This window comes from Liolophura sinensis, chromosome 1 (assembly GCF_032854445.1).
Source record: "Liolophura sinensis isolate JHLJ2023 chromosome 1, CUHK_Ljap_v2, whole genome shotgun sequence".
NCBI classification, from domain to species: domain Eukaryota; kingdom Metazoa; phylum Mollusca; class Polyplacophora; order Chitonida; family Chitonidae; genus Liolophura; species Liolophura sinensis.
This window is the reverse complement of record NC_088295.1, coordinates 15,417,060-15,442,836: the sequence shown is the minus strand read 5'-3', so window position 1 is coordinate 15,442,836 and position 25,777 is coordinate 15,417,060. Positions and strand designations below refer to the sequence as shown.

General features: G+C 38.3%; 2 protein-coding genes across 2 annotated transcripts in view; one reads left to right on the top strand and one right to left on the bottom strand.

The window, feature by feature from the left end:
* The window catches only part of LOC135482067 (short-chain dehydrogenase/reductase family 42E member 1-like), an 88,725-nt gene extending 67,824 nt beyond the window's left edge, over nucleotides 1-20,901 (bottom strand). The window contains exons 1-3 of the mRNA XM_064761899.1: nucleotides 20,893-20,901; nucleotides 17,642-17,811; nucleotides 8,559-8,654 (exon numbers count right to left, since the gene is read on the bottom strand). Coding sequence (XP_064617969.1) covers nucleotides 8,559-8,654; nucleotides 17,642-17,809 — 264 coding nt within the window. The 5' untranslated portion in view covers nucleotides 17,810-17,811; nucleotides 20,893-20,901. The remainder of the gene's footprint in view (nucleotides 1-8,558; nucleotides 8,655-17,641; nucleotides 17,812-20,892) is intronic.
* Nucleotides 20,902-21,162: 261 nt separating this feature from the next.
* The window catches only part of LOC135482176 (sperm-tail PG-rich repeat-containing protein 2-like), a 45,406-nt gene continuing 40,791 nt past the window's right edge, over nucleotides 21,163-25,777 (top strand). Inside the window, exons 1-5 of the mRNA XM_064762039.1 lie at nucleotides 21,163-21,269; nucleotides 22,348-22,518; nucleotides 23,204-23,325; nucleotides 23,781-23,915; nucleotides 25,216-25,380. Coding sequence (XP_064618109.1) covers nucleotides 22,410-22,518; nucleotides 23,204-23,325; nucleotides 23,781-23,915; nucleotides 25,216-25,380 — 531 coding nt within the window. The 5' untranslated portion in view covers nucleotides 21,163-21,269; nucleotides 22,348-22,409. The remainder of the gene's footprint in view (nucleotides 21,270-22,347; nucleotides 22,519-23,203; nucleotides 23,326-23,780; nucleotides 23,916-25,215; nucleotides 25,381-25,777) is intronic.

Here is a 25,777-nt window from a genome sequence, read left to right as displayed (position 1 = left end):
ATTCAACTTTTTTTCCGCTATGAAAACCTTAGAACTATTACCAATACCCGAATTTCATCAATGTAAGAATGTTATACAGTTTCATAAGAAAACAAAATAATGCCATATCTTTTTAAAACATTCTTATCATGAGTGATGTGTGAAAAACAAGTTGAACGTCCGAATGTCCGCAAGACACATTAAGGTTTATCTGGTGTTAAGGATGCCTATATGACTACTTGGTTGAATTAGTCAGGGAAGTGGCATGGGTCTTATTACTGGCTGTACATCAGCAGCACTATGGTGTGACTTACCAAAACCCTCAGCAGAAAATATACTGTCTCAGAAACAACAAACATCCACTCCCCCAGTGCCCCATATGGCTCTCATTCTCTGCCAAGCAGCTCTTGCCCGGCTCCCCTTTGGGCAGCCCTGGGTTGTGGGTAACAGGCCCTGACAGCACCCCACTCCTCCTTCTTGTCTGGCTATCAGTCTCTAGAGCTGAACACAAACATCCCATACTGGCAGGAAGATGGGTGTCTTTTACCAACCTATTCTTATATCTGTCAGTCACAGTATTGTCATAAGGGGATCCTGACTATAATGTATACATCCATGCTGACTTGTTACAATATGGAACATTACAGTACTGTTATGTATGTATGTAAATTCCTTCTTACAAGACCATCAGGTCTGTATAACCATACTATAATTAGTACACTAATACCATCGTTTGTTCCATACATCATTAAAACATATAATCTGCCTGTCAATATGTTAAAGTAAGCAAGAGTATTATCTCACTTGCAGAGAAATATCCTTCATTCCAAGGAAAATCTGATCAGAACTAAAAAAAACTCTATTTATCCTCTTGTCTTTTAAAGAGAAACAGTCCAGCCAAACCTTATCATACCTTCAGTCAATCATCTGTGACTTTTTGTTGTGGTGGCCTATAGGAGGGTAAGAACTAATTTCAGACTTATTTTTTTTTTTAAATCTAGCAATAATGTATCAATTACAAAATTAGTCTCCTCAACAAAGACGAACATCGTAAGGCCGCATCCTGGTTTTTCCCAATGTGGGAGACGGGTATAAAAATAAAACTTAAAAACTCCCCTAATTTGTGTGAAATGTGAACTGCCCTGGAATTTTTTTCTTTATAAAGGCATATTCACGTGATCAGAAAGCTTTGAAATACAGGAAAACAATAAAAATATCAAGAATGGACAAAAAAATTGGATTTCCACTTTTATTTTTATTCCATTATTTTTATATTTTTACAGTTGGCTCGCGTGTGAAATATATAATAAAACTGGTGATAGTAGTTAGCTAAAGTTGAACACATCAAGCCGTATCTAATATTATTATGTGTCAAATTTCAGAAACTTTGCCGATTTATGTCAGAATGTTTTCCAGGTTTGTGGCTCACTGGGAATAACATGTCTTTAATAAACATATATCCGGATGAACTCATACATTGCAGATACTGATGTAATGAAATCAGTTCAGATGATTTCTTTTCAGATGACAGTCTTTTCCTGAAGGTCTGACATCAAAGTACTTCTCCAACTTATTAAGTTAAATGTCAAACCAGGTAACTTCTGATTATTCTAGGCTGCTTGACAGCCTCGGGTAAAAAATCATCAGAGGGGAATAGACAAAAAACTTTAAGTAATAACAAAATGATATCTCTCCAGGGATAATCATGTAGCCAGAGCATTTTAATCAGGTTTAAAATTAGAAATATTACATACATAGGTAAGAATAAAAAAGACCAATCCTATCATATATAAATGTAGAATCTTACTTTAAGCTTTGGTAGAAATTAGTTAAAAGGTCAATGACAATATTTCCATGCTAGCAAGTCTGCTAAATGAGGACATTTTCGGCTGACATCTCTGGATAACCTTGTAAGTCTGTGAAACATCGACAGAATCAGGTTTGTGTTTAAAGCTCTTTTGTCTTCGCGAAGCCCACTTCTTGGGGCACAGTAGTCAGTTTCAGGACAGTAAAAAACCCCATTTCCTCTCCATTCGGGTGTAAACGGATATCTTGCTGGAGAGGGCTGTGGGGTTGATGTCTATGCAAGACACTTCAAACAGTTTGGTCTGACACATCACCTGAGGGGAGACAGGAAAAAGGTGTCGGGTTAGATATGGACTTGTACTGTGCAGAATGTGCAACACAATGTACCAGTGTATCAGGCTTCAGAAGGATGCACACATCCACTGATACAGCTCAAGTCTCTGTCATCTTGCCATCTAAATATTAACCCCAGCCTCAGCTTCCTTACATGCCCCAGACTGAAATCTTCACAATCTTGTCTTATCCATTGCAGCCAACACCTGCATACACATTCAGCTCAATGCGGACATGTCTTTACCATTTGCGAGGCCGTCCTACACGGTTGATAACATCATCCTGGTCTACACCTCACACATGAGAAACCTTGTCCAAATAGCAGTGCTCCCTAACTAGGTCTCTTTGATGAGAAGCACCCTGCAGACGCTTTGCAACTGACCCCTCCTATTAAGTCTATCAGTTAAAAAGTTTCCACTTGATCTGGACACCATGTGTCACCATGAGAAATTGTATATTGTCACAGGTAACACAATTCCCTCAGTGGGTAACCCAAGACCAAGGGCACCAGATCTTGTACCCAGTCAACTTTACAAAGTATACTGTATTTCATCTAAAAGTTCGGCCTGTAAAAATCACACTTTCAAAAGCTCATTTAATATCTTAAAATGATACTTTTGATGCCAACACTTAAGTTTTTCTGATAAGCAATTTATTAAACAAAACACGTTAACTGGTCCTATAGGGTGGAGTGTCAAGCAAAATGTGTCGCTTGATTCAAAAAACTGAACTTTCAGTCAAATACAGTACATGCTGTAAATCATACTGATGACAAGGGTCAAAGTTAACAACGTAGACATTCTGATCTTCAAATCTTTGAAATATTCAACTTTTTAAGGGTTTAACACGTTCGTCTTGGTGTTTGTAGTGTAACCCCATACAGCTGAACCTTGTTTCATACCGATTCAAATCCTGACAGCTTGCAGCCTTCGAGGGATTAGACAAGGTAGGAAACAAGGTTCAGCAATATTAGGTTACCCAAAAAACACCAAGACAAAGGTGCTAAAGTCTATTCTACCCCCAAAAAATGAAGAAATGGGGCAATAACGTCATATTTCAGGCTGCTTATTGCTGCCATTCTGTTTCCCTCCCTCCACAGAGGCCATGCATTTTAGACCAACCAACGGCAAGCTCATTCCATTGCAGTTGACCTTGATTTTTCAAAGTTATATATGACGTGTCTCGTTGTTGAGTGGGGTAGGAACGTAAAATTGCACTGAACATGTATTATGATGTCATACCGCTGAGCTCAGATTGGAACGTCATGAAACAAATGTCTCTTTTCCCCCGTCATTGCATCTGGGTGTGAACTATGAAAAATGTAATAACAGAAGCGATATCCATAAACTGTGCAAAAGAAAACTTTTATCACTGAAGGAAATTCCTATATATTTTTTAAAAACTTAACACTGTGTGTGATCACATGTGTAATTTTTGCAATTGCTCTTTTACCACATTGTTAACATATGAAGTAAGATCTAATATTTTTCAAATGTCTCCAATAAATTTACCAGTGTAAATAATACACTGCAGAAGTCAGAAATTTGATGGATTCGTTTCCTGCCTGATGACCACATAGGAATTAGCCTCAAATAACTTAATGTACAAGTCAGAGAAGTTTAAGATCACCTATCTCAGTTTGCTGGTTTCAGTGTGCACATGTGCAGAAAATGAAACACATTTCCCCTTTTTTAACAGTTGTTTTTCCACAACAGCTGTTAAATTTATTCAAATTCAAACTTGGTATGGACCTTTAATGGTTGGTCTAAATATGAAAATAATTAAATAACTAATTTAATTAAGTGAGTTTTGAAACTGAGACTGATTGCTACGGAAACAGTTTCGAGCAAATGATGTGTGAATCCTGAATAAATGATTCAAATGCACAACCATCAAACGACATACTGACAGCGACCAGGAAAATTGCTCTCAAAAAATCTTAACTTCAAATAGATCTAACCAATGACTTATATCATCAACTGTTAGGGAAAAAAATGTCATATAACTGCAAGGGCAGAAACAGAGCCATGTATCCCTCCCTATTTAACAGCTTAATGGAGCAAGCAGATGTTCAGGAAATGTAGTCAACATCCTAAGTTCAAGTCATTGGTACAGCCTGTACCCTCTCTGAATACCATGTAGCCCTTACTTAACCCATGGTCTTCTACAGCCATCAATATTTGTTTACTTAAGGCACTGTGGACAGCATGTTACCAACTGCCTTTAGAACCTCCCATCCAATAAAGTTTCTCCAGACTAGGAATGGATATTTTTTAAGTGACACAAGTTTCTCATTTTCCAGTGATGTCTAAAGGTTTAAGATACTCTGACATGATATGTGTTTATGCGATTTGGGGGATAGCTGGCAGTCGTTTTTCCATCAATATTCAACTGCATCGGAATTCTGTTGTAATGCCAGAACATCTCTTCATCAACATATATCATGAAGATGAAAATGGTAGTGCAGGGCAGCAAAGGTCTTGGGTACCATCATCCTACTAAGTTTATGGACGTAGATTGTGTCTAAAGATAATACAGTGTCCCGCAAGGCAAGCTCTGGACCAATCGAGTCATTTTAACCCCAGCCTCAGATTTAACATGGATGATTCCTCAAAATATTGATCTTTAGCAATCATGGTCACAGCAGTCTTCAAGCAGTGTCTTTGTAAATGATCAAAAAGTGGTCAAAAAAGCTGGGATTGAACCAAGACAACTCAGTGATAGTAAAATGAATTCTCTAATGCCCAGGATTTATTGTGGGTCTTTTCCTTCTCCAAAAACCGTCTGTTATCTGGCACCATCTAGTCACTTCACAAAACCCCAATATAAGGGTTCACTAAAAGCAGTAGCTAGTGAGAAAAAGATTGCCTATGATAAATTGAAATCTATGAACGGGTTTTTACAAGTATGAGAAATGTTATACTTTGTCAACTGAACACATGCGAGCACCACAAGTTGACAGGATGTTATGGGCATCAATTTACATGATCAATTACTCTCTTATGACTAGGCTTTAAAAATGGTTAAGCTATTTTATAATGAAATATCTGCCAGCATGCTGGCCAATGAAGCATGGAGAGCCAGCCTACAGAGAGTCAATATAACTCGCAGGATACAGCAACCTGGATGACTGTGTTCTGCAAAGAAATATTCCATTACTTTGAGCTCAAAAGTCAAAATAACAAAAAATATGGCAAATCTTATCATTTTCCTTCCATGAATTTCTGTATACATTGTTGACCCTTGATTGTTACATAAATATAGGGATTTCTTTAATGTTGTTTAAACACTGTTTTGTTTTTCCACACATATAATACTGTCTTCAACATCATCCTAAAAGTTGCAATGAAATTAGACACAAGATTCACCCATTTCAGCAGTTTTTTATATATATATATATTTTCACAAGAACATTTCTCCTGTAGGACTAAATGAAGTTTATGGGCTTATGGGTGTTTTGCGCTGTACTCAAGAATATGTCACTTATATATGACGGCCAGCATTATGGTGGGAGGAAACCTGGCAGAGCCCAGGGGAAAGCCACGACCATCCGCAGGCTGCTGGCAGACTTTCCCACATACAGCCGGAGAGGAAGCCAACTTGAGCTGGACTTCCTCACAGCGACCGCATCGGCGAGCGGCTAGCACGCTAACCAACTGAGCCTCGAAGGCCCCCTGCTAATTCCTAAATAAAATTATTTATGTAAGTACTCTGGCAATGCAAATGAGATGGATTTAGCCATGTCATCTCTTTAGCCAAGGCTAAATGGTCTTGAGCGCAGCCAAAGACAGCAAGACCCCTAGTTCATAAACACTATTTCTGAGTCCTGATATTCCATCACCATTCACACTGGATGTCCTTCTACATGTAGATGCACTTCCACAATTAACCCGCAAGAGTTCAATAACAACTTCATCGTATCATGTATCAGTTATTCTGGCTTGTAAATATCATTATTGCTGACCACAATGTGATTTTATAGTTGTCTACCAAATCCAGTAAATAATCTCCCTGATGGTGTTACAGAGTCTCTCAGAGAGCTCACCTAGCCGCTCATTAACAGAAATGTGATACCTGCCAGGTCATCCTCACCTTGTCCACTCACTGTCCATGTCCACACTAGTTATCTGTGAGACAATGTGCTTATTGATCAAAAGCTTCTTGGAAAAGATTTCCCACTGGGCCAAGTCTTTAGACATATCGTATAATCAGTTACCAGGCACTCTCTGGCTCATTTGACTAAAGGGTTGGTCTCAAAGAAGTTTGACTGACCAAGTCACAGGCTTGAATCCAACATTCACCACTTCAGATGCAGCTTTAAGCCAGGTGGTTTGTTGGCTAGCTAATGAATTGTAGTTGTCTACCCTGGTTTCTTCAACCTTTAAACTCAATGTTTTCATATAAAATAAAAAAATTCTTAGGATTGACTAACAACCAAACAAATAAATAACTTAATCAGATATCAGATGTTATGTAACAAGTCTGTCAAAGCATATCAAAGCAAAAACTCACACACTGAACAACAAAAAAATAGAGACTGTTCCACCACCATGTTCACATCAAGCTGATTGACAGTTTTCTCTTTCATCAAATTTTCAAGTGCTTTTTTCCTTTGTATGGTGAATCCTTCAGTTTCTAAACTGCTCTTATAAGAAATGTGTCAATTAACTATTTCAATGTGTGATAGCTTAAAAAGTCTTGCATTGTATTTTTCTTCCACTTAGCAATGATTGACCATTGCACTTATCTCTGGCTTTCTCCTGTTTGATCTTTCTGCTCTGATGAGGAAGAAACTGTGGCAACAGTGACATCACACCAGGTGGTAACATACCTGTGCTACAGATATAAAGAAGCCTGGGCATCAGCAGAGCAAATACTGCCCACTGGGCCCCAAATGAAATGTCTTTGAAATCAAAGGTACCAAAAGTGCTCTGTTTACACACAGCCGAGTAACAGGATGTTTAAACGTCACTTAGCGCTAAAACATTCACCTTTTCTCTCCCTTGATTTGTTAAAGGTGCAGATCAGATGAATGTAGTCAAGGTGAAGGAAAAAGCCATAATGGATAATGTTACCTTCTGAACTCAATAGGTTTTGGATGGATATTTAGATATTTGTATACACTGGCTAAATTTAAAACCTTACAAAGTACTAAGCTTTGTTTTTTCAAGGCATATATATGTTTACTCAGGCATATATATGTTCACTCCAATGGGTACAAGTAGAGCACCTGTGAGTTTCCTCATACCTGCCCAAGACAGTAGCAGGATCTGAATTCACTGTGGCTAATACACAGTTATGCTTGTCTGGGTACTCCAAGGAACACATATCTGGCTAAGCATGTGGCAGCTGTAGATGTGCTGTGCATGTACTAGATGAACTGCCTCATTAATACTGCAAATGCAGCTCTGTTTTAACCCCCCTTGAAGGTACATGCAGGATACCTGAGGGGGTACAACTTCCACATCTAAGGAACAGATCCTAGTTTGTTCTACAAATTCCCAACAAGCCTCATGGATCATTACTGTCTTACTGGATATATGGAGTGTGGAGATATAGCAGACAGACTGAGGAAGCTGTCTAATTTATTAGCTGACCACACTGAGTCTAAGAGTAGTAGCACCCTTTGCCTGTGTGTGGATGGGAGGGAGGGGAGCTGTTAGGGAGATGGCCACACCTGTGTTTCTGGAGTAATCACCAGAAGCAGTTTCCTTGGGCAGTGGGAAACCACAAGGCTGATACTTACTTCCACAGCCAAATTAAGCCTCATTCACAGGGAGGTATCACAGTGTAGCCACCAGGGACCACACTAATGTTAACAAGATGTGCTAAATGGCTTATAACCTTCACACCAAGTCATTTAATCCTTGTTCAGCAATTAACACCTACAGAGGTTAACCAGTGGATGTAAAACTGGGACAGTGAGAGCCATATTATCAGCTTTATCAATACCAAACCAAACAAAAGGCAATACTTAACTCTTCCGATTTTTCATTTATACTGCATGTATATGTGTCTATCACTAACAGTAATTATTTCCATTAACCTCAAAATCCCCTCCAAAAACTTAGAGAGTTAGCTAGCAATGGCTTCATAGCCAGAATAATGTACCAATTAACCTGCCTTGTTTAGTTGTTATTTAGACTTTGTAGGGATACAACGAACTGCTTTATTTTATGTCTTAGAAATGACTGTTTTGAATATTGTGATTACTATTCCACCTCAATCTCTGTAATTAAGACTTTAAGCAATTCTATAAATAATCTACTTACAATGTTATAAACTTACACAAGCTGAGGCATTTGCCAAGCAGTGGAAAACAGATAGTGCTCGTTGAATGATTTAACTATATTCTAATAAATCATTCATGTCTACATTATCAACACACCAACAACACAGAAAGACACAGATGCATAGATTGCAAATATCTTTTTACTCACCTGTTCTCTACCTGACATTCCGTATGAGGCCAGATGATAAGCACAGTCTACATCTTCAAAGGCTGCTTCCACTTCTGTCAGGTTTCTGATGTCACCCTGTCCAAAAACAACAAATCAGAAAAGATGATCTCCATGGTAAAATGACACAAAAGCACAAAAAACAGAAGAAATTGAAATTGAACCACCAACATCAAGCATCTTTGTTTCAGACCTACTATTGACAAGCTGTTATCAAGTGTGGTCATTCCAAAGCAGCCAGAAATGTCACTTATCAATAAATTTACCAGGTAGTATTTCTGATTTACAAAGTTTTGTGAAAATGGGTCCAGGGAAACAGGGTTTCAAAATGTATATATTACAAATGTACACCACAGAAGACAAGCAAACTGGACAAACAAACAAGCAAAATTACACACATTTTTTCCTGCTGGACCTTTTATTGACAAGCTGTTATCAAAAGCAGTCATTCTAAACAATCCAGACATTGAAGTGTTCAGTGTTGGGTACAGTAAATAATATTCTAGTAGTTCTGGGTTATAGACTTCAACATTTTATCTACATTTTGTTTCATTCCCTGACCTCTAATACTTAATGTAACAGGCTAACTGACAGTGTTACATGTATATGGCTTGTCATTTACAAACAGGACTGAAATCTCACTCTCCTGTGCCACTCATGTAAAACAAGAATAGCCGAAAATGTGAAACATTTGATTGTGAAAGTTCACTGTTTTGGTTTTCATTTACTGAAAGCTAGCTGTCCTTCAGCGTCTTTTATTTATGTCCCCATTTCAAACCGACTAGGGTGGCTTAATATAGCTGGCTAAGAGCATTGGTTTTCTCCAGTTATAATGTAGCCATTATTTGCCGATAAGTAGCCTTTTCAAAAGGACACCCAAGGACATACAGCTACAGTATCAAGATAATGGAGCAAGGATGGCTCTTAAAGCGATCATTTCTGTGAGAATGTGGGGGACTAGAACTGCCCCCCACTCTCAAGTGACCGGTTTCTGAATAGACTCCCCTGGAGAATCCCCACCAGAAGCTAGAGAAATGTAACATGTAGACCTAGGCCTACAGTGCCTGCACAGCAGCACTTCAGTCCTCATCCAAACTCTTTCAGCTACACCATGCACAGTTTATGGATCACTGGGAGATAACTGGTAGTCAGGAATCTTTAGCAGTTTGTTGGCAAATCCACACTAAGAGTCACATATTATGGAATTGCAGGGGCCTTAGCTTCACATACATGTAGCTACATCTAAGAGACCTCTCTTTGAAGGAACATCTCTGTCAGTATTGGAAGAGTATTCATATACAGTTAAATACACCGATACAAAGTAGTCATGTCCCTCGATCCCAACTGACTGCTGATATTGACACTTCCTATGTATTCCTACATTCTAAACCTATCTCACCTGTTACATACACCTGTCAATTTGTTCACATTCACCTGTATTCTAATCAAACCTCACCTGCATTCCAATCCTACCTCATTTGTCACACGTTAGCTTTTCCATATTCCCATCTCACCTCACTTCTATTCCCATGCCGCCTCACCTGCATTCCAATCCCCCATAACCTGCATTAACACACCACATAACCTGCATTTCCATCTTACCACACCTGTATTCCAATCCACCTCGTCTGCATTCCAATCCCACCTCATCTACATTCCAATCCCACTTCACTTGCATTAACATCCCACCTCACCTGGATCAACATCCCTCCTCACCTGCATCAACCGCTCTCCTCACCTGTATTCCAATTCCACCTCACCTGTATTCCAATCCCACCTCATCTGCATTAACATCCCACCTCACCTGCATTTCAATCCCACCTCATCTGCATTAACATCCCACCTCGCCTGCATTACAATCTTACCTCATCTGTATTCCAATTCCACCTCACATGTATTCCCACCCGACCTCACCTACATTAACATCCCACCTCAAATGTATTTCAATCCAACCTCGCCTGCATTACAATCTTACCTCATCTGTATTCCAATTCCACCTCACATGTATTCCCACCCGACCTCACCTACATTAACATCCCACCTCAAATGTATTTCAATCCCACCTCATCTGCATTAACATCCCACCTTGCCTGCATTACAATCTTACCTCATCCGTATTCCAATTCCACCTCACATGTATTCCCACCCGACCTCACCTACATTAACATCCCACCTCAAATGTATTCCAATCCTACCTCACCTGCATTAACATCCCACCTCACCTGCCTCCTACTTCACATCACCTGTATTCTAATCATACATGTATATCATTTGTATACATGAAATCTCATCGGCACTTTAATATTCAACTTTTGAATTTATTCATTTCTACCCTTCATATATTGTCCTGTCCCATCTCATCTGCATTCCCAATCCACCTCATCTTCCTTTCCAATCCACCTCTGCTAAATTCTCAAACCACATCAAATGAAATTCTGTCCTGATGCATGTATATTCTAAACTTAACTCTTCAAATTTCACATCATTCATAATTCAAAATTCTTTCCACATCTGAAATTCAAACAAGTATATTAATCTGTTCTCCCAGATGCCAACTCCTCACAAAACTGTACCTGTATCATTACAAGCTCAACATGCACAGTACCTGCCACACCAATGACACATGTATCAATATGCTTGAAACAGTCTGAAATTCAGTGCTACAACAGCTAAACCGGGCATACAAGTTTGCTTCTCTGATTTCAACATTCACACTGGCTTACTAGAAACTTTCACAATGTTCAGGTTTCATTTCCTTGACCTTTCTGTCTGTACACTGTTGGCGTGTGGTTGTGATAGCGTCCTGAACAGTTTACCTGACACCATCCGTTATTTTTTCATGAAGAGCAAAGCAGACTGCACCTATACATCAGCCTTAATGACAGATTAACCATCAGTCCTCAGACATTACTTCATCCATAATTCAGCAACTTCTGACCAGCCCTGCTCTGACTGCCAAGAAAGTTATTGTCTAATGATTATGAGTGACCTTATAGGTAGGCTATCCCTGGCTTAATGGTATCCGCTGACATCATAATGTTGTACATGTATATATATATATATATATATATATATATATATATATATATATATATATACAAGACACACAGGTAATGAAGGATTCATTTATTTATTTCGCTGGAGTTTTATGCCGAGGCTAAGAATATTTCAGATGAACCATAGCGACCAGCATTATGATGGAAGGAAACCAGATAGAACCCCTGGGAAGCCAATGACCATCCATAAATTGCTGGTAGGTCACGAATGACACCAATTAATATATGTACACTTTAATTGTCATTTTACCTGTTCATAATCAAGTGCACAAGGACAACACTAAGATGGCTAAATGTACCTTTGCACTTATCAGACAGTAGAGAGAGAAAGAAATGCTCCAACACTCTAGCTGTTAATATCTGAAAGCTGATTACAGCCATTAACATGGAAAACAAAGGCAAATTTTAGATCAAGTTCTGAAAATTTAAATCATTTACACTTCAAATGTAGAACACTCTTGCAACTGACATTATTGTCTGGCACAGTTATAGTTTGAGTATGATGAATAGGGCAGGACATTTACCAGAAAAGTGGCTGACCTTAGTGCACTAAAAAAGCAAAATGTATGCTTTAACTTACACGAATGGCAACAATTATGAGATTCCATAACACAACACAAACAGAGACGGCTGAACTATTTGAAATCTTCCTCTCACTTGTGTTATCAATAATACCAACAATACTGCCATGTATTTTATTGTTCATTACAACCCAGTCTGGTCAGACTCAGTCATTCAGATTTGCTATCCGTTTATCCAGTATATATGAGGCTTTGGTCAATGTCAATGCCAACTTTTAAGAGACATTTGAACAGGACAACATGAACTAGTGAATAACAGAAAAAAGTTTTGATGGGAACTTTCACGGTGTTGTGCAAGAAGATACCCTGTTCATTTGGTAAAGCTCAAATGGGTCAATTAGAGCTGAGTCTAGCAATGTACACCATTAGAGAATTGACAGGAAAATAGCAGGGCAAATTGAGCAGTTCCTCTCCAGGGAAGAGTCAGACATTTCCAGCTGGACGAACAGATTTCTATCTTGTCTAAAGAAACCAGACTTTATTCCCCAGATGATTCCTTCAACGAGGGCAAGAAAATTACATTAGAGTGCACAAAATTGTTTAGTGCAGGTTATATAGCCAGGCCCCCAGCCCATAGATGATATGTGTTTACACACTGGCCACACAAGAACACAAGTTAGACAACTGCCCCAAGAGCAGCTACATGTAGCGTTCAGTTCTGAAGATTATTATCATCAATTACAAACAATTAGTAACCATCCGAAATAGAACACCACAATCATTTCGACCTATCAGAGCAGAGTTGATAATCCATGTTATGGTACTAATAAGAAAATAATAAAATAATCCTGTTGAATATTTGGTACATCGGATACACTGCATCATTACCTCCAAAACAACTTTAAATATCTTTTGCTTCCTTTTTTTCAGCATGTTGTAGGCATTCACTTGATGTCCTAGGTGTAAGAATTCTCACAGAGCAAACAGAGTTAATACTTCTGTACATTCACCCTCAAAAGAAAACATTTCCAACATTATCATCCTGAGCTCTTACAGTTATGGCTTCTTAAATCAGTCCAGTCAATGGCTAAATTTGTACACACAAGGTATGACATGCAGAAAAACATCAAAACGTCCCAACTGATACAGAGCTAGATCTGAATACTACAAATGAAATGGAATACAACATTTATGATTTCTGTTCGATCAAGAAGCATGAGACAAGTCATTAACGCAAATATGCTCCATGAGAACAAGGCTTCTGCATTCATTCTCAAGTGTTAATCCTTCAGACAAAGGTTATGTCCACTGTCATGTAGACCATGCCCTAAAGTCACTCCCACAATGTGTTATGTTTGGATGTGACAAGGATTTCATATTGGAATGTTACCAATATCTGCACAAGAAATACTTCAGTTTGCACTTTCTCATACATGCAAGTTCAGCTGGTTTATGTCATATTTACTCTGTGAAGGTTCTATCCATGTGGGATTAATGTAACCAGTTCTGAGCATCATTATTTGGGATTTTGGAAACATTCTGTCTTCCATTTTTTCTGATGAGGTCTTCTTCCATCCTTCAGATTAAAAAAGCAACTCAACTGAAAACAACAATGTACTGTGCACTGCAACAATTTTGTGAAGAAACAAATAACCAACCCTATTCTTATACGGGAATAGCAGTTTCGTTTTGCTTTTTATCATATTCTTTGGAAATCACAAATTCATTGAAGCATTTTCATAGAAGAGATACACAGTGTGTAACAGAAAAAGCCTAACATTCACTCAATTGGTTTGTTCTGAAGACTGGTAAATACATGATAAATCAACTTGACAGTACAAAAGTGTGTGAGCGTATTGTCTTACTTAATAATCAACAAGTCTTTATCTTCAACAGTTGGCTTGGTTATCAGTCAACTGGTTTTTATTTTCTCAATGTAATTAGCTCATTACCAGGTGTTTAGGAAGTAAGGCCATGAAGTCCTGTGTTACTGTAACATCACTCTTGGGGGAATTTAATCCATCTGGCCTCTTTTTCTTCTCCGGATGTGATTTCATTTCTTTTCCCTTCCTTGGGAGGCATCAGTTTTGATTAAGAAAACTGTTGGTATTTAACTCCCCTAGACACACACAGGATCCCATCAACTAGCCCAGTATTTGCAGAATGATCGACAGTTCCTTCGGCCATCAGACCACCCAGTCAGTACAGAGGGAGTTTGGGTAATTTTTCCTTCTGATGGAATCCATTTCTATTGTGATTAGCCTTGAGATTGGACAATAATCAAAGACAGGATGATCTTTGTCAGCAAATGAACCGAGGAATGCACATCCCCAGCAAGGCATCTGCTGCATTTGTCAATCCCCATGACATGTCTATTACACATGTCCAGTTCACTTGGCCTTTTCTTTGCGTACCCAGGTAGGCCACACCATCAATAACGCTTTGGCCACTGCAGTCTTGGAGATAGCAAACAAGGCACTAATTGCCTAAATAGTCATAAAATATCCCCTCTGACATGACCGGCGCAGCTATATGGCCACAAGGCCATTACCCTGACAATATTACCTTAAATACATCACTGTTGGTAAATAGCTATCACTGTGGAAATGCCAGATGATACCAGTGCGAGCATCTCCTTGTTATAGAGGTCTTCAAGTCTACATCCTACTAATGCTATTACTCGTTTATCCTGTATAATAGAACTGTAAATAGCCCCCAAATGCTGGGTAATGGATAAAACAATCTTGGTTCAAGCTTTCAGTTGTTTACCTGTCCAGTCTCTGCAGACCAACCCTCTTATAATTAACCCTGTGGATACTAATGTCTAGGTAATTACTCACCAACTGCTACATATTTTGGTTCCTCATCAATCATTCATCCCTAAAATGAATGAACTTGAAAAAAATAACCAATGTAATAGGTGTCCATCAAGACCTATGTATATACGACATACATGTACATGGATCACAGTTGTGCAAAAGCTTTTGTTATGTCTTTGTTAAATTTTCAAACACACACAATGTAGTCCAATTTACACACCATGATTTTTGTAAGTGTAAACAAGGTCTACATGTACTCATTTGAACATTACAAAAAACGTGTTTTATCTACAACTAGCTCTTACACTTACAGAGCGAGTGCATGGGGTTTAACGTCGTACTTAACATTTGTTCAGTAATGTGACGACAAAGGAATCCCTAAAGTGCATGTAATGTGCCTCCTTGTTGCAGGACAGATTTCCACCTCTCTTTTATCTAGTGCTGCTTCACTGAGACACCTTACTGAAGGCAAGCAAGCCCGGGACACTGATACAGGTCAATCAGTTGTTGTACTATCCCCTCAATGCTGAATGCCAAACACCTTTTCTTATTTTATTTTCTATGACAGTCTTCAATTAAATTTCTCCAAAAAAAAAAAAAATAAGTAAATAAGCCAGCCGGCCGGTTTTCCAATGAGAAACAAGTAATTTGCTATAAGTGCTTAGTGGCCTTATGTGCTTGGGGCATCTCTGGCTTCATTATTTTACATGTTTACATGTGTAGTTTTATCTATCTGGTTAGTGAGCAAAAAACAGATATCGCACAATCTGATTCATGTATGTAAACAATAAAGCAATCACACATCAGTGAGTGTATCTGAACCACTGAAAGGGTAAGCCCCATGGTAATATTGTATCAGATTCCTTATGGTGATGGTTTATTACATAACACTGAACACTGGGAGCAATGGCTGGAGCTGTCAAAACACCAGGCAGTGATGGTGGTAAGAGAGTGACTATGATAAGGTCAGCCCCAGGCCCCAGACAAGCACCTGTTCCCCAGCATCAGGTGTTGTGCTGATACTATCCCTAGACAGCTGTCTTCCCCAGGCACCCTGCTCCTGTCAGGTCACCCCCAGGACATGTTGGCATGCTGCTCCTGGAACACCACCCTAAACAATATGTGCTGCCCCAGTCCTAACCCCATGAAGTTTCCTGTAAACTTACATATGTATTACCTCATGTGAAAAGTTCAATTAGTCACATATAAGTATGATGCATCACAGCTATATCTGCTCCCACAAATGTTTTATGTTATTTAACCAAACCAACACTTTTCAAAGAAAACAAAATGCAGAAGATTATAAGATTATAAGATATAAGATTGTAGCGACATTGTATTCAGATTTCTCCAAAGTGCTTTTCATCTTACTCAATAATATTTTCATTTCATCATGGCAGTCAAGTCTAGTGGTGGAGGACATAGGGCTTAGAAACAATGTCCCCATGTTAATCTTGAAATATGTCTTGACATAATTTCAAAAGAGTACACAATGTATCTGTAACTATATTACATGCTGAGGCCTCTATGGCCAAGGTGGTTAGTGTGCCAGCATAGCCTTAACCCATGGGTCTCTCACCAATGTGGTCACTCTGAGTTAAGTCTAGCTCATCCTGGCTTCCTCTGCGGCAGTATATGGGAAGGTCTGCTAGCAGCCTGTGGATGGTCATGGGTTTCTCTTGGGCTTTGTCTGGTTTCCTCCCACCATAATCATATGAAGTGAAATACTCTTAAGAACGGCGTAAAAAACCAATGAAATAAATAAATATTTATGCCAGGTGCTTTCTATAAGTTTAATCTAACTTTCAGTTAACTTCCTTTCTTTCATCATTTATTTGATTAGTGTTTATGCCGAATATATCCTTGTCTTAATGTGTTGCACTAGCATGCTAATCACTCACTCATGGATGCCCTGATCGTTAACTTCAGAGCATCAAAACTGATCCTATTTGGTGTTTTCCCAAAGTCAGAGACTTGACATGAAGGCACATGAATAGAAAAAACATATGAAAGTCATCCAGGGGGAATAGATGCATGGGGAATAGAAGCAGGGCTTTATCTATGCTCCCTCCTGACCTGGCTCAGTCTGCATCTGTATCAGTTGTACAGGTATGGATACCTGGAGCAGGACAGATGGAACTCGTCTTCTTGTTAACTAGCACCACCTGGACCATCCATTACCAGCTGTCCACAGAAAGCCTGTTAGGGTGATCTGCCCTTTGCTTGTATCCCATCTACGTGTGTGGCTACATTCTACAGGCTTTGAGACAGATTCATAGGCATGTACATCCAAGCAAATCTCACCTTTGTAATCTAACCATCAAGTATCAATCCCTAATGGTACACATTCCTCCTGTAACCCAGACACATTACTGATGTGAAAAAAAGGAGGCTATATTGTATACATATCACTTTAACACATGATACAAGTAAACCCCACATTTCTATCTTTGAAGACATACCATTTTAATCAAAAAATGAAATAGTGTCTGAAAGTCATTTAAGAATGCCTTGAAGTTTATCTGGGAAAAAATGCAAGTTTAAGACTCCTGATATCCTTCCACACATTTGTTCATTTTGAATCTCTCCTAACGTCAATTCGATGAAATGGATTCCACAGGATATGCAAATAGATTTGTTACTCTGAAACAGATATGTAATTTCCTTACCTTAACCAACTCCACATTTTCTGGCAAAGACCAAATGGGTTCTTTGACATCAAACAACCTGACTTTATGGCCAAGACCTACTAATTTTTTGGCCAGGTTAAAGCCTGGGTACCCGCATCCCCCTGTAATAAGATGAAGCTCGGGCCTTATTCTATCTTCTTCATTCATCTCTGAAATCAAAATAATGCAGTGCTAATATTACCTCATTTCCCTTGTTCATCAACATTTCTTATATCAGTAAAATAGAAATATAACATTGTTAGACAATGAGTTGGCACTCTTCTGTTGTCAAAGGGAAAACCTTTGCTGATATTAATTTACATATCACCTGTCCCAACCTGTTCCAGAGACACAAATGACACCTCTTTCCTTGAGGGACTTCACGTTCACAAACATTCAGCTTCTCAATTATATCATTCGTCTGGTCTAAAATGATGACACCAATAGGCAATTATCCCAATCCCCCATTCTTTACATACATGTAAAAATACAATCAAATATAAAACCAGTGAAAGTTCAGACACAAGCACTTAACAGGTAAAACAATGTTTGAAGATAACCTATATCCTGACTATGTACATATAAAGAGCAACTTTAAATGTCATATATGCACTTTAATATTTTGATAATGGTGATACATTTACTGTGACTGGATTGGACAACTTCAAAGCCCTACAAGTAATGTAATTTCATCAGTCTAGACAGGGGTTATGATCTCAAAATATCCCTACATTAACACAATGTTTAAGTTAATAGTAAGGTTCACTATGACTATGTCAGTGATGAAGCAGTTTCTAATATCATCTTTCTATATCATGATAACTGTGACCTATACTTGAGATCACCAGTCCACGTGTACCCTGAGGGCCAATCAGTTGGCATTCTGACAAAGAATACATCTTAGTGTACCTAACTTCATCTGAGTGAATTCCAACTTACTCTAAATGACCTCAAATTTCATCCACAAAAATGCACATTAAGAGGCAAATTAATGTCAAAAACATTATTTTTTATGCCGAAACTAACCATTTTCCAGTAGAATTCCATTTCATGTTCCAAGCAACCCTCAAAACACCTTTCTAACATCAATAGAGCTCTCACAATCTGGAAAAATGGGCAAGTTATTAATGGTCATTTAGGGTAGTTCGGCTGAGTAAGACGATGAACCTGTACTAACAATTCAACCATAATTATACTCAGTCCTATATGTCTAGCCCTGAAACCTTTTATCAGTATTTTCACTTCTGTGGCAAACTGTATACCAACGTATTTCTTCAACACTGTCTTTATACATGAAGGAAAGGGTACTTTCCCTAACACCTTCCATGAAGGCTTTTAAGAGAGTGTGCACAATGTTTAGACAACTAATACATGTGCTAACAACTTTGTTTTTTTTTTTTCTGATATACAGTAGTTAAAAACAAACTTATTTATTTATTTGTTTATTTATTTATTTGATTGGTGTTTTATGCGATGCTCAAGACTATTTCACCTATGTGACACCTGCCAGCATTATGGTGGAAGGAAACCGAGCACAGCCCGAGAGAAAGCCAAGACCATCCATAGGTTACTGGCCGACCTTCCCACATATCATAACTGATTATTTACATCTTGCAGCAGGTGAGGTGTACATGGTAATGCATGTGTTACTACAGCATGTTATGTAAGCATGAGGCAGAGCCCTTGAGGAATCAACACTGGTGTTAAAAATCATAACAAGTCAGAACAATATTTGTGGTCTGAATAAAGAAGAAAAACAATGTCCTTACACATGTATACAGGTAATGTACCATTAATAATGTTATGTTCCTCTGTGGTGTGATGTGATACTGTTTTGCGATGGTCAATGAAATGGTGGAAATACCAGTGAGCCAACGAATGCCAAAGATAATATCTCTATTCCGCATGAACAGTTACTCCAGTCTTCTCACATATTTGCTTGAGAGATTTTATATATGATTGTAATAGGATGTGGAAGAACTGAGCTCAATAACAATAAACAATCTGCCTTGTTCAATGCTGAAGGATATTCAAAAGTAAATCATGCCACAAAAGGACATGACTCAGCTGTTGAATGCCCAAAACTTTGGAAATCATACGCTAACCATTAAATGCCTGTTTTAAAATCATGCCACAAAAGGACATGACTCAACTGATGAATGCACAAAAGCTTGGAAATCAAATGTACCCATAAAATGCCTGTCAAGGACATTAACTCAACCCTGGAAATGAAATAACCATAAAACTGAATATTTACAAATGGTGACGTCATGTCAGAGTTCTACATATTATGTACATACTTCAAGATTTTTCACTGTTTTTCTAGTTTCCTGATATGATGGCTATTCCCATTAAATGTTCTTTGTATACTGAAAGAAGTTTATTTCTATGTGAAACCCATTAATTTTGGACTGTCTGTTTGTCCGCCCATTTGTATACTCAAGGCCGAAGTCCAACTTGGTCCAAGTTTGTGTATAAAGAATGGGATATAAATTTGCTGCTTGAAAAAGTTTTCAAATGCCCAATGGATATTTATTTACAGGCCTGTTTACATGTCTTGGTTACACTTAGAGTCAGCTGGTAATCTGCTGGTAAGGTCAACAACTGTGAGCATGAAAGTCACTGACGAGTCTGAAATAAATACATGTTAACATATCTCTATGAAAATTAATTTTGTTGTGGCAAGACAAGTTTGACAGAGACAGGCTGTGAATTTATTTAGAATCAGCATCGATAAGTCGAATCAGCAATTCAGGAGTCTTGCCAATTCACTGGGTGACGTCCACCCAGTCACTCCTTTACAATGAGAGATGCTGGACTTAGGCCTAAATAAACATGGATGGATGTTTACCTTTGGTATGATCGACATGTCAAGATTTTAACAGTCAGGTGCCTTAGGACCCTAAGCATTGTAAAAGAGTGACTGCGTGGGCGTGGTAGGTTTGTATTCGACTGTTTTCTGAAATTCTGCAATTCTTCCCACCGGGTCGAAGGGGACCCAGTCAGAACAAATAAAAAAGAGCGTGGAGTAGTAATCCCAAGGCTAAGCCAGTTATAAGAAAAGGAGTTAGAGTCTTTCGGGACTTGTTCAGCACAATACTTCCTACAATGGTGAACCAACGCATGTGAATCTGACATGGAGCAAATTGTAACTGTCATTGTCAGGGACAGCCCACAACAATACAATCGTGTACACGTAAATACTAAACAGTGACAGTCGAACGTTAATCGTCAGTCCCACTTTCTCTTACCTATGCCGTCTGTCGACTATCAGTAAATTTACCGAAAACGAAACTGGTTGGATTTCGCGCCTATTTGCGACATTCTATTGTAATCACTTCTAGGCATTATTACACCGGTAAGCATTGTATTATCGATAGGAATTGGTATTTTTGCACCTGTAATATTGTATGTATGAAAAAAAGAACAACGGAACCTTCGAAAGTACATTTTGATAATCAATATAACGACATGCCGTAAATGAGATCGTCTTAAACGCGTGCCATGCTGCGCCATGGTAACTAGGGAGTGTAAACAGTTGGATGGAAGAAGGAGAAGAAATGAAACGGGCAGAACGGGACGTTTTCGTATGATATGGCCGATTTTCTTCTGGACATATAGCTGTGTGGTAAGTACAGAAGATTGCACATGTATGACAAAATCAATGAAAAAATATGAAGCCCTGTTTAAATTCGACATTATAACTTTCACTATGTTTTGAAATCGGCCAAATCTCGGTGTGAGATGAGCCTTACTTCTCTTTCCTGGCGTGACTGGAGATTTTAATGGTGCGCTTTCCTTCCTCTTCCTCCGACGAGCCATGTCACGTATTATTAAGCCTAGATACAATCAGGGTTATATACATGTGTGAGTATACAGTAGTTGCATAGCAGTTTCACTGAAAAATTATGACATCATACTGCAAATGGAAACTTTTCCTTCTTTTTACCACACTCGACATAGTCTGCTCTGTTCAAGAGTATAGGCCCCCAAACATTTACCATTTCACTCATGCCTACATGTTTTAAACCCAGTGAAAATATTGCCGAAGTAACATTACTTTAATTATCTGAGATTGCTGTGACATTAGGTTTGGCAAAATTTGGTTCGGCCTAAGATGCATGGCCCCAAAACAGCTTCAGAGCACTCTCCATTTAAAAACCTGATGCAACTTAGATATTAATACAAAAGTTTGCTTGACAACCTCATAAGACCAGAGCTAGGCTTTTTTGACATTCATAAGTTTTATATCATGTGCAGGCTGTTCTGTTGCCTAACATTCTATAATTACTGTCAACCAATAGTTCTCAGAATATCATCCAACATATATATAAGGCCTAATCGAAAGGTGTCGCCAGATATATAATATTTTAGAAGACACATGTCACAGGTGTAGATATAGGGTGCATATGATTGTTGCAGAGCGTTAAATTATCTCTCTAATACATATGAATTTAAGTGTTGAAAATTTGGCTTCTTGATGCATTAAGTCATGCACAATATATGCATTAAACAAGATCTCTGTCATACCATTGTGTCATCTTTTAAAAGGTATTGCTCTCCATCTGTAACTAGCTGATTTGAAGTGCTACAAATCGGTGTTATCTGTTCAAATTTTTCAAAAGTGACATTAATTAACTGCATGCCATCAGTTTTAATGTTGGGGTGAAACAAAGATTTGTAATATATAATTTCTCTCTTTCTAGGTGAAGCAGCTTCTGTGATATCTTTTTTGGTGTTAGTATTTGATCTACAGTACAAAAACATCATGTATGATAGAGCACCAAGAGACCTTGTTCCTAAGGTTGGCTGCACCTCTGAGGTGGTTGGACCAGGGTCTTATGAACAACCTGTGGGGAAGCCAAGATTTAAAGCTGGTGAGTTCCATGTTCTGTTACTGTCATGCCATGCAAAAGTCCATTTTTTTTTATATCTTCTGTGTTTACATCTTATTTTACTATGGGTTAAAACTGCATGAACATGGTGTAATCCCATTGCAAGATAGAGTGTTTTCTAGATTCTTCTTCTGTCGTTTTCTGTTCTTGGGGCCTTATTGGCAATAAGCCATTTAGTTGGCCTTACATGAAGGGTTTTGGAGTTGACTTGCTTTCCACGAAGGTGACATGCTCACACTGAGCTCTTTGCCAGGTGAGACTGTTAGTCAGTTGCACTCTGACCATCATCTAAAAAGTCAAATAATCATGACTGTGCCCCTTTCCAGGGATCTTTGTAGCCCAGCGGTCAGTGTGCTAGTCCAGCACTATGACTCTCATTAGAACTTCTCACGAATGAGAGCACAGTGAGTTCAAGTCCAACTCAGGCCAACTTCCTCTCGTAGATAGGACACCTATCAAATAAATAAATAAATGTGGCACTTAACATCAATCAGTATTAAACAAAGTCAACCCTTTTCTAACTCATGTTTTTCTCTTGCTGCTGTGAAAAGCGAAATCCATCACATGGAGCAATGCTCTAACAGTATGTTCTCATCTGAAGCTTAGAATATTTTATATTGCCCTTTAATTCTTGATCTTCCTGTGTTCATTTTTTTTTTTTCAATAGATGGGTATGCCCCTTTCCTGTCAATGACTAGTCGAGGATCATTTCTGAACGTTAGTGATCAGCTTGTAGCTGCTCCAGGACCTGGTCACTATGATCCAAAGTTAGCCGCAGAAAACACAAAGGTATGTACATTTAAACTGCTTCATCATACTGCTGCATGCATTACGGTGGTGTGGTGATGACATTTATAGGAAGTATTCATAGGAAGTAATCTATTTTTTCCACCCAATTTAGTTTCATTTCTAGTTTCTCTTATATACATGTAGTCATCAAGACATATATCCAAATGGTGAGAGATGTGTTTATCAAGGGAGGTAATAATCCTGATAATGCCCAGGTTATTACTTCCCTTGATCTGATCCAAGCATCATACTGTTTGTACTCGCCATATGCATTATGCACACCTACAAAGCCATGGACATACAGTACAGCAGGTGTCCAAAGGTTTAATGATGTATTACATTGTTATTGTACATGTACTTGTATATATATATATATATATATGTTATATATTTTATGGTAGCAGTTTTATTTTTTCTTTTCATGTATTTATTTTTCTGATATTATTCTGTTGTAGGGTAGTATGGCAATGGCTAGCAGAGCCAAGCGTTTCCAGAGTCCAGTCACAGATACCCCTGGCCCTGGCAGTTACAACGTGCATAATGAGATTAAACCGCTATCCAGTGCCCCAGCGAATAATCCACACTCATCTGTGAGTGATACACTATGTTCACATATTTAATATCTGAAAATTCACAAATAGGCTTATATATTTTGTATTTAATATTTTAGCCAAACTCAATTGCCAATTCAGTTCTCCAAAGTCAAAGTATAATAGCAGAAGTTTTAGTTCGTATTTAATATACTGGTACACAATTTTTTTATAGGCTAAATATAAAATTTAAGACTTTGCTTAAAGTTAAATCTGGGATTAAGTCTTAAACCAGCTTTGAACAACCAGGCCCTGATCATTAGTGTTTTAGGGGAGTGAGATGTAGCCTGATGGGTAGGGTGCTTGCCTTCCAATTGCTTTGACACACAGGGTGCATGTTCAGTCCTGGTCTTGGACAGGGACTGTGACTTCCCCTGCTATAGCTGTTTGTGGAGCCTTTGTGAGAATAAGCAATCAACAACGTTTGTGCACTGTTATGTTCATTAAAGACCACTTGTATGTCCTCCATCATTATGGTGTGCATATCTCTGTGTCACCCATGCAAGAGTTTGTCAATAATTTGCTGAAGGTAATTGGTTTACTCTGGGCATTCCAGTTTCCCTCTCCCATAACACTGACCGCCATGATATTTATAAGAGAAAGATCTGTGAATAAAGCATTAGGTTATAGTCAGATAAGTTATCAAATAGCTTTGCGTTTGACCTGTAATATAATGTTCACATTCAGCCTGGGATGTAAAATAAAAGTATACCACAGTACTAATCATGTTCATCCATCTCTCCATAAATAAAAAGTTCTAAACCATTCAAGTACCTTTGTAAAATTTGCTGAACTTGGTTATTGTTTCTTCAGTAGAAAACCTTTTGACAAACTCAGGAAAGCAATAGATGTGTGTATTTTACCGTCGTTCAACCTGTCTTGTATCAGAATTCATATTTGGCTTACATTTTACACTATGTTTATTCAAAGCTAGAATCAATCATATCTCCAAAACTGTTAAGCGAAGTGCAGTTAAGTTTAAGACATGTATATGTCGTTTTACTGCTTGGTCACCCTGATTAGAATAGAGTGACCTTTAGTGACCTTTGACTTACTTTCTGAGATTTCCAGGTTCAATCCTGCATGTATTATATCTCTGAAATCATGAAGTCTTGAAGGATTCACTGGCAGCTCCCCTAGAGGAAGCGGAAAGGAAGTCACCATCTTTTGTTTATACACAAATTGCGTGGATGTAATGAATATGTCTTATGGTTCAGTTTTAATGCTTTTGTTCCTAATATAGGTGCGACTTCATGTGGAATAACTGTATAATCATTGCTCATATTTATATTACTTGCAGCTAATGACATGCCGAATTCGTTTCCACCGAAAAGCAGATGCCCCATCAATTCCAGCCCCGAGACAGGCGTATGGTTATGAGGAAAACAGTGACGGCTCGCTGAAGAAACAAGACCCACCCAGGAAAGACACTTCCCTTGGACCAGCATACTATACGCCTAAAGTAGTAAGGACAGACAATTAAAGTCTGACATACTTTGTGAATCTTATTCACTTGTATTATAATATATATGATCACTGAATTTGAACATATAGAGCAGGATACTACCTGACCTTGTCTCCTTGTCTGTAGGTTTGCACAACTGTCATCTTCCAACTGTCATGATAAGTCACAGTAAAAGATCAATATTGATTTTCTTTAGGTATTTTTTCCTCTGTGCATTTTCTGACTTTTGCCTTTCTCTTTTGTTTATGATGGTGAAGTTTAGTTGCAGTAATTTTTTTCTCCATTTTGCTCCTCTGATGTAGTTTTTAGACCCTAACTGAAATATAAAAGCACATGCGTGGTTTACGCCTGTTGCACCAATGTTTTCACTTCAAGAGACATCAGAAATGTTGTGCAA